This window comes from Ruditapes philippinarum, unplaced genomic scaffold (genome assembly GCF_026571515.1).
Source record: "Ruditapes philippinarum isolate M1 unplaced genomic scaffold, ASM2657151v2 ctg1715_1_1_1_1, whole genome shotgun sequence".
NCBI classification, from domain to species: Eukaryota; Metazoa; Mollusca; class Bivalvia; order Venerida; family Veneridae; genus Ruditapes; species Ruditapes philippinarum.
This window is the reverse complement of record NW_026866475.1, coordinates 109,811-120,284: the sequence shown is the minus strand read 5'-3', so window position 1 is coordinate 120,284 and position 10,474 is coordinate 109,811. Positions and strand designations below refer to the sequence as shown.

At 32.0% G+C, this 10,474-nt stretch overlaps 1 protein-coding gene across 1 annotated transcript; it reads right to left on the bottom strand.

Moving 5' to 3' along the window:
• Nucleotides 1–1,065: 1,065 nt before the first annotated feature.
• Nucleotides 1,066–10,032, bottom strand: LOC132732600 (uncharacterized). The gene is made up of 2 exons (XM_060719078.1): nt 9,915–10,032; nt 1,066–4,202 (listed from the first exon to the last, which is right to left on the bottom strand). Exon 2 carries the CDS (start codon nt 4,199–4,201, stop codon nt 2,105–2,107), a length of 2,097 nt encoding a protein of 698 aa, XP_060575061.1. The 5' UTR covers nt 4,202; nt 9,915–10,032; the 3' UTR covers nt 1,066–2,104.
• Nucleotides 10,033–10,474: the final 442 nt, after the last annotated feature.

Below are 10,474 nucleotides of genomic sequence, written 5' to 3'. Positions count from 1 at the left end.
CCGGCCAGAGATTGGAAACAACAACAAAAACCTTGTTTTCATCATTCTATAAAGAATTAAGGTTAGATATTTGCTATGTAAAATGGTCTGCTGGACCTGTTGTAAAAATTCAAATAATAGTCCGCCGGTCAAAATTGGCTCCGCCCCAGGGAACCTAGATTTTTTATTTGTATATTGTTGTAAAAACCTCTCCTTTAAATCTACAAGAGCTCAGGCTCAGTTTCCTAGCAACCCGGAGTGACTTGCATAGCAAACATTAACTTTCCATAGCAACGAGTGAATCTACCTTTGAATTTCATAGCAGGTACTGAATTCAATGTATGACAACCAGTTACTTCTTATGTAACTGTTGATTTCCCTTAGCAAATAGTAACCAATAATGTATCTTCACTTCACTATTTCAGATACAAATATATACTTTGTGATATCAGTTTATGATTTAGATTTTATATCCGTTTTCATCTATATCTGTTTCATATTACTTGTTCCTGGTAATGGATAGTATTGATATTCAGATGAGCAATATATGGACCATCTTGTCCCTCTTGTATTTGATGGGATCTTCTTCCTTTAAATTCGGTAAGGGATTAGTTGGGTCAAGGTCACCAGTGCTTAAAAAAGATGTTAACACTTTTGCAAATATAACATTTATTTATGGACAGATGTCTTTCTTATTTGATACTTGCATGGTATTCTTCCTTTTGATTAGTTATTTGATGAGTTAGGGGTCAGTGGGTCAATGTCAAGGATGTCAATAATAGATTTCTACACAATTGCTTAAACATGCCTTATCTTTTGACTTCTGTTTGTTTTTTTTTTCATATTTGAAAGGATGATAATTTGCATTGGTAATGGACCTTTCCAGTATTAACAGTTTTATGTAAATTGCTAACTTGTTATCCAATTGCTACACTGAGATTATGCATAGTCACTGGTTGACCTGGTTTGTACAAAAGAACACATGGCTATGTTTGTGAAACTGTTTGTGAGCAGTTGACCTAGCTATGAATGGAAAAGATGAAGCTAAATGTTCGGCTACGAAAAACCGGAAAGGTCCATTTAGTTTGGGGTCAGTTCACCAGTGCTGAAAATTATTTATCACTCTTTTGCCCATACAGAACTTATAAATGGACAGATGTCTTTCATATTTGCATAGTCTTCTTCTTTTGGATTGAGTATGAGGTCAGTGGGTCAAGGGTGCAAAATAAAGGAAAGATTTTTCACATTGGCTTATGCAGCCTTTATTTATAGACTGATGTTTTTCATATTTGGACGCACATGCTTTGGATGGTCCAGTGCTGCGAGTCACAAGGTCAGTGCCACTTGTGCTGACAATAGATTTTTACACATTTTTATACAGCCTTTAATTTTTTAACAATGTCTCATATTTACAATGAACATACTTAAAGTTGTTGGAGTTTGGGGTCACTGGGGTCAAGGTGAAGTCTTGCATTTAAATATGTTTGATAAAGTTACATATTTTTCAACCTCATCACAAGTCATAGCAATGATTCGACAATTTTATTTTCACAACTACAAAATGTCAAGACTCAAATTATTTGTATATAGTAACAATGTTTTCAGGAACTTTTCTGTCCATAACTGAAAAATTATTACTGACAAGAATCTGAGTTCGGTGCATTTGTTTTGAACAAACACATATGCATTCTTGTTTTTCCTGTTACAAGCTTATACTTTTTTATTTATGAATGGATTAACTCCAGACAAAGCAAAATCATACGAAAATTGACCTTGGCTCATGCAAGAGCTTGACCTTATTGGTTAAATTATTGAATTTTGGTTAAGTTGTCAAAATTTTGTTTTATGTATGGATTTGATTCTTAAGGGGACAAAACAACACGTGTGATCAACGGACGACGTGTTAAATGATTCAGATATGACCATGACTGTCTAGGTCAGATGATTGAATTTTACTTATAATTTTTGTCATTAATTAATGAAAATGAAAATGAACATACAAGTGTGACTAGACAAACCTATAAAAATAATAACAGGAAAAAAAGGTTTATTTCTACACGCAAGAATTTTGATTTTGATCAATAGAAATTCAAGTCTTTATACTGTCTGCTTTTGACCACATGTTTTATCGGTCAGTCAATACCCTACAAAGAAGCTTACATATATGGACGTTTGCTACATTGTTTCTTGCCCTTTGTTGAAGAGAAAGCAGGTAGCATTTTAATGCTTGTTGAGGTCTGTTTTCTTGTTCCATACATTGCCCTAAAATGTTTAGAGCTGTTTCTCTATGTCCAAGATTTTTATCTATTTCTATGGTACTTATAAGTTTATTAAGTGCTTGTTGTTGGTCTTGATGTCTTTGTAGATGACGATAGACTTTATATTGTAGGAAGTACAGGAAAGGTAGAGAATCAACTACAGCCCAGTCCATCCAAAAGTCATGATAAAGTTCTCTGTGTATCATGTCATCCTGTGTAGATCTGAACATTTCATATTGTAGTTCATGAGGGACACAGTTGATTTCTTTCTGTATAAAACTGACACAAAATGATGTAAGATGGTTGATACTGTTGTCACTTTCCTCAATACAAGCCCTCATGAATTCTGCTGTTACTTGTGTTGGAGGCTTTTGCCAGCAGCGACAGATAGGTATAACAGGATAAGAGTAATATTGTTGTTTAGTGTGCCTCAGAATTAGTTCAGCTTTCTCCATATCTCTTGTACTGTAGAATACTGAAGCCAATTTAAGTCTGCTAGATGAGATATCTGAGTTTAAACCAGCTGATAGCCAAAGCAATGATTCAGGTGACACTTGGTTATTTTCACCAATACTGGATGATGCCATGACAGATCCATTTGTGGTAAAAATAAAAGGTGCTAGAAACTTGAATGCAGCATGTTGTAATCTATTATCACTGAAGGTCATTAGTTTACAAACAGATTGCTTCATTTTTCTAATGTTTTGATTGTGTAAATGTTCTAAAACAAGTACATTACATCCACCTACATGTGTTGCAATGTTTTGATATAATGAGCTTAAATTTATTTCATATATTTCAAGAGAAGAACGAAAATTGTATCCTCCATGTGGTACCATGTTCAGTTTAACTTGCAGTCTTTGACCAAGATCATCGAAATCCATTCTAAGTAATCCATGCCCATCATTCTGTATAAATTCAGTTATATATTTTGAAAGTTCATGTTTTGTTTCATCTGTAAATTGCCCTGCCATCAAATTGTTTTCTTGGATAATGAAATGTGAACAACTGTCATTCTGTACACAGCTGTGTAATTCTAATAAGCAGTATGTTAAACATGTAAATAAATTGTTTTCTTTCCATATACTTGGCTCTGTGTTTTCTATACAATGTAGTAGAACTGTTTTACACATAAAACTTGATATATTAATTTCCGCTTGAGGATTTAGGAAGTATTTAAGAATCATTTTCAATAATACACAGCACCTTATTTGTGTTATATTTAGGTTTAACATAACACATCTTTCTGCCAGGGATGTAGATATTCTCCATTCAAGTTCAGGATATTCACTGATCTTACTTCCAGTTGGAACAACAAAACATCTAGTACTAGTTGCATGTCTTCTCATATCTTGTGTTGGCCATCTTCCTATACCTTGTCTCCCTAACCAACCTGATGCTGATTGAGGCCATGATTTACAAGGATAAGCCAACACATAGTCTGTATCACATGCTCCTTGTTGTCCTATTAAAGCATTTGATGGACCATGATCTACAGCACCCTTAATAACACCATGCATTATTGTGTTTTTTAACAAAATTCTTCCACTTGTATCAGATATATAGTCATCATTAGGAATGAAAGTGACAGGAAGAGGTTCATCATATCGGAGCAGTTGTAAGAAACAGTAACCAGGGGTAGTGTTCTCATCCTGTATCATAAAGTAGTTTTTCTTGCCATGTTCCCACTCTGACCAGTCTTGTATTAAATTGAAATCATTTACACAGTTAAGTGCATCAATGTCTGAATTTAGTCCTAAAGTAGTTGTACCTTCACTCCGACTCCCTAGATAATATACAGTTCCATTTTCATCATTTAACCTGTCTGTGATATAGTCCATAGTCTCCATCAGCATGTTTTGTATTCTACTTATCATCACTATTCTTTCATTGACACCAATGTCATGTAAAACCTCTGATAACATCAATGATAGATTTTCTCTGTAGTCAGGTTCTTGAAACATTCTGGAATATAGAAGTAAAAGGATATATTGTTTCTGTCAGCAACCAAGTTTATTTTGTCACATACTTCTTCCTTGATGTCCCAGAACAGAAAAGCCAGTTTTGATATTATGAAAGTTTTAGGAAAATATAGGTAGATAATGTTGTATAAATTATTTCTGTCTCTCAGTTTGTTTCTTTTATCTACATGTATTTGTCCTGATATTTTCCTATCTTTTTATGTGAAAATATTGATGTAAGTGTACAGATAAGTCTGGTTATGTTATAAGGTTTAAATATTTATTATTTAAATTATTTAAATTAAATTGGCACAAATTGTTACTAAATATTATGATGTAGAAGATTTTCTTTACTTGGAAGATACTTCAATTTAACACTCACTAATTAGATAATATTCCATCCATCCAATATTTTCTTATACAACAATATATTCATTTTAATGTGAAATTATGTGTAGATAAATATTGAACTTACTCTGAAGGTCGGATTCGATACTATTTAGTGAAAATAATCAAGAAATTGTATTGAATATCCGTTTGACAAGATTATACTAATTTTACTTCCTCTTTTGGTTTTGGAATGAAAATATGAAGGGGAAATAACTCACTTCCTCTTCCTGTTGTAAAATTATATTTGATTATTTCCCCTTTTAAAAGAAAAATACATGAAATTTTAAGACTCAATATAATTATATAAATAAAAATATAAGCTTTTTATCTATTTAACCGATAAAGAAATCATTAATTCAATATCTACATGTTTATAAAGTTCTATCTATTTTAGCTAATAAACATATATAGAGAAACAAATTGATTTCGAAATAACAAATAGCAAAAGAGGGGGGCCAAGTTCTTACAACATTAGCGATTGGCCCTCCAAATAAAAAATATATTAATCAACAGTGATGGCATTATGTGAGAAAGTGTAACATGTATCCATATAAATTTAAAGCGATTAAAGAAAAAAGATAAAGACAGATTAACATCTAAAAGATTAAAACAATGTTAGAAAATAAGTAAGGCAGAAAAATCTATATTTATGTATTTATATAATAACGACAAGTTTAAGGATCCAGCATTTAGCACTATTCGTAAAAGGGAGCAAACGTCCATCATAAATGTGATTGTCAATTATCTATGGTACCAGGCTATAAAGATTAATACAATCGGTCGATTTAAAAAAAATATCAAGTGTTTCAAAAAAACGAACAGTAGTTTTGATAAATTTTTGGACAGTCGCAAATATTTTTTTCATCATTAAGTTATAAGGTTTAAATAATGGACAGCAAAATAGATAGTGCTTGGCATCCTCATAAACGTTTCCACATATACAAGTCGGACATTCTCTCAAGTGATTTTTGAAAAGGTCAGCGTGTAAGTTGCTACAATTGTTCCTTAATCGAGCATGTAAAACTGACAAATATCTTATAAAAAACAAAAAGTGTTTAGGTACTACGGGGGCTTTAAACTTTTCTTTCATTCTAGATTTAAAAATATTCAATAAATTAATTTAGTTTAATTAAAATAGTTTGTTGTACGTTTCGGTGCGCCTAGCTAGCTATGGTTATGTGATTGTTGTTGTTTTTTAAAGATTTGTTGTTTCTGAAACTAGCAATGGAAATATGTTTTCAAGGTATTGTGGAAGAAGACCATTTTTAGCTTTAAAAACCGTAACTAATTTTTGTATTTTACGCCTATGTGAGAGGGAAACTCACCTAACTTCTTTCATAAATGAATTGATCGTTACCGACCTGGTAATATGGAACCGAATAAGTGCATTTATTCCATCTTGCTTGATGATATTTGGACTTACATAATGCTTGCTTCCATACTTCTTTATGGCACTCGAAACCTACGTTTTGCTGAATATAAATTACTGAATGCACTATCAAGTAATTGCAACTTCATGTGTTCATTTCTGAACCATGAAACTCACTTATTTTAATATGCTATATGTTAAAAATAATAATTGGATCAATTTTTAAGGACAGCGTATTGTGTTCGGTGTTTCAGATGTTCTTGATATAACTAAATGTAAAATGGTAAGTTCCTGTAAATACCTTTAATTTGCTATGAATCTGCCACTTACATTGTCGACACTTTTTCACAATTTTGATCAATACTTTGCAAATTTGACGTGTCTTAACATTCAAATGATTCAATATATTCACTGATTACAAAAATAATGCAAGACAGGGTCAGTGCGCATCGGCAACGAAGATGACAACGATAGCAATATTATAGTCGCATGTTACAGCATGCACTAAGCAGTTTGCGGTAGTTGCAAAGACAAGGTTAGCTTTTAAAAAAGCTAGTAGCGACTCGCTTCGTAATTTTTTTCCAGGGGTGTGTTTAAATGTAAAAATGACAGTTCTGTTAGCTGAAGAGACTTCAGCGAACATAAAAATAAAAGTGACATATAAAGTTATGGAAGCCAGTTCTCTCAGTTTAACAAAGAGGAATATGAGTATATATGAAGATGGAATGAAGTCCCTATGTCTATGCACATTTACTATAATATGGCCGGTTTACCTTGACCAAAAAATGTTAGATAGGTAGAATTCATAAAGATGTCTCTTTATACGAAGTTAAGTTTTAATATGTTATTTAGTATTGGAATGGGTGACAGACACAAGTCCTATACAGAAATATATTACTGAAGAACTCTCCTCTTGGGTGTGGGATTCATGGGGCATGATTAACATTTGATTTGTACAAGTTCTCAAGGCATTGATACATATTCAATATTAAAGCTGGAGGCATTGAAATTTATATCAATAAGACTTAAACATATTTTCCCTATGCATTTTAATAAAAATTATGTCCACTTCATCTTGGTATGTGAAACATTTTAAACAAATGGATATGATGTAGATACATGAACAAAATTTTAAAGTGGTCAACAAGGCAATACCACATGCCAAAATTTTTAAGGTTTAGGCATTAATAAGGTATAAAGGTGTGCGTATGTGTTGCTATATAAGACGTGTCCTTGACCTATGTGTAGAACAATATGAACAATTATGAAAGAGGACTCTTGTAGTGTGGTTAATGTGCAGTCTTTCATAGACATCATTTAAAGAGAAACTAAATTACACATTAGGGACAACAGATGAATAGGGATCCCAATTCCTGTTTATGCTCACCAGAGCACAACTTGCTCACCAGAGCACAACTTGCTCATAGTGAGCATAAAAGGGAATTATATTGTAAGAGGGCTTGGTATAATGACCATCTCCTGTACAAAGATTCAACGACAATAATCAACACAAATATAGTTTATTCCTTTTCCCTATATATCTAATACTATCCCGGGATTCCCCCCCCCCCAACCCTAAATACCGGAAAGGATAAAATGACCGGAAAAAAAATAAAAAAATGCACAGAACCAGATGTACACTTATGTTAATTAACCAAACGAAAACTTACTACAGAGAAAACAGGTGATATCGCTAAATCAAAAGTCAGTGTTAATATCATTTATTGAAAAGAATTCATGAAAACAAACATTTTAATCATCATTATATCTTTGTGCTCAAAGCAATACTTACTGCTTTTTAAAAATGGCGTGAAAATTGAAGGTTTTTTGACGCTATGTAAGATTAAATTTGATTGGCTAAATAATTTTGGATTCCAGCCCTGACAGATAAATTTTGTAGAAAGCTGGAAGCCAAGCTTCGATTACATTTTTGGTTGGATTCAGAGTTTTAGGTTGTTTCTCAGTAAAATCCTAACGTAATACCGGCTCGCCGTGGCGAGCCGGCATTAGTTCAGCAGGTGCCGCTTTGTCGGTACATCCCGTTATTTTCCGGATGACCCCGCTATTTGGCACGTGGAGTAAACAAAGTTACGTCCCCTTTACATAAGGGCGTATACCGAACAGTATACATTGTGTACACCGGTCTTACCGACATTTGAGACCGGTGTGTATACAATGGAACAGTGTATGTATGTGGACGATTTTAAGGAAAAAAAATAGAAAACGATGCGACAGGCGAAAAGTGCATGTTTTTGAAGATTCGGTCAGCATGTGACAAAAATGTAATAAATGTCTCTTGTAACTCATCCTAAAAGTGGCAAACATCTCTTATATATTGTTTAATCAACTCTTTGGGCGTGTGCCCTAGTCGTATGCACAGGCAATCGGTGCGTGGCTTGGATAATATACATGTACATGACCACGCCCACTTATTTTTTGTAAATATTTTTTCACTAATAAAATATGTTTTCATTCAAAATGTTTTTAAATATCTTATTTTCAATTAGTTAACAAAGGAAATTTGTTTTTAAAAATTTCATTCATATATATTATAAATATTATGATAAACACTACTTATTAAAACCAAGTAACCATTGAAAAGTTTATAAGAATATCTGGTCATCAGATGTCTACTAGTTAATGTTCACTTGCTGCATGTTTTGCTTGAACGCCCTTATATGCTTTGCATCAATGCTTTTCTTGTTAGTTCCTGGTACGTATTGTTATATACGCAAAAGAATACCGTTGTATGGTCACCGCAGTTTATGTACGGAAAATTCCGATGTTAAGCGAAATCTGAAAATTCCGTTAATCTCGATAACAGAGTTCTCGACCCAGTAACAGTTCACAATCACTAGACATTGTTTATAATGATCAGACATAATCCACAAAGCATCAGACACCGAGCTTTATTTAGCATAAACACTGAATAATGAAAATGAGCGAAAGCTAATAGTAATCACGCCATGCAAGCGATAAATCATATAAGACACGCGTGTACAAAAGGAAATAGGGAATAAAATAATCGGTTTTATATGACTGCTACTTAAAATTTATACAAAAAAGAACTAATGTAAATAGTTTGTATTGAGCATGAAGTAAGGTAGCTTATACATAAAGGTTTATGATGTTAACATTTTAATATTCAAAAACAGTACAATAAATGGCTTGTGCAAGTTTAATAGTTATCACTCAATGAAAGAATTAGTCACTACGAAAGTTTGAATGAAAAAATGAAAAAAAATGCAGCTTAATGTCATAAAGCAAGATGAAATCAAGCATAGTGCAAGTTTCAATGTCATCAAGCAAGATGAAATCAAGCATAACGCAAGTTCCAATGCCATCAAGCAAGATGGAATCAAGCATAATGCAAATTCCAATATCATCAAGCAAGATGAAATCAAGCGTAATGCAAGTTTCAATATCATCAAGCAAGATAGAATAAATGCATTAATTCTGTTCCATATTGTTGGATGTAGTTGATGAAAAAAGAAACATAACCTCCGTTTTATTGGGATCCAACCTTACCGTGATTTAACTGATTCTATGTAACGCATGTCATTGGATGAAACGGCCAATTACTGTACAGTAAATAATATTCCATCCAATACTTTATTATATAAGAATGTATTTATTTTAATTATGTTACTGTAGATGAATATTTAACTTACTTTGAAGGCGATAATATTTAGTGCAAATGAAGTTCAGAGTCGATATATTTAGTGAAAATAATCAAGAAATTGTATTGAATATCAGTTTAACAAGATAAAATGTGAATAAAATATGAAGGGGAAATATTTCACTCTTTCCTGTTGTAAAATCATATTTGATTATTTACCCTATTAAAGTAAAATTAATGAAATTATAAAACTTAATAAATATATATTCTTATAATATTATAATAATATATTCATTTTAATGTGAAATTATGTGTTTAAATAAAAATTGTAAACTTACTTTGAAAGTTGGATTAGATACTATTTAGTGAAAATAATCAAGAAATGGTATTGACTTTCTGTTTGACAAGATTAAAAGTTGGAATTGTTTAAGTATTTCTACTTCCTCTTTTGGTTTTAAAATGAAAAGGGTAAATAACTCACCCTCTCTTCCTGTTGTAAATTTTTTATTTGATTATTTCCCCTTTTAAAGGAAAAATACTTAAATCGCTGAAATAGAATTATGTTTTTTTATGATTATTCACTTGGTTTTTGACAATAGTGACATATTTCATATTATAATGTGCATAAAATGATGTACTTGTCGTAAATGATGTTATTTGTTGTTGATGAATAATTTCTTGAAATATATTTTTGATGTTATATTGTCATTACTATCTTTCATTTATATGCATGCGATCAAATTTGAGTATACATCTTTTTAAAAATGCAAATAAACTATATGCTTTATTGTCTTTACATTTTACATAGGCTGTTGTCTTCCCCAGAAATTCCAGTAGTCATATACATCAACATAGAACTCAAAACTTTAGGGATACTATTAAAAAGGACATGTTTACA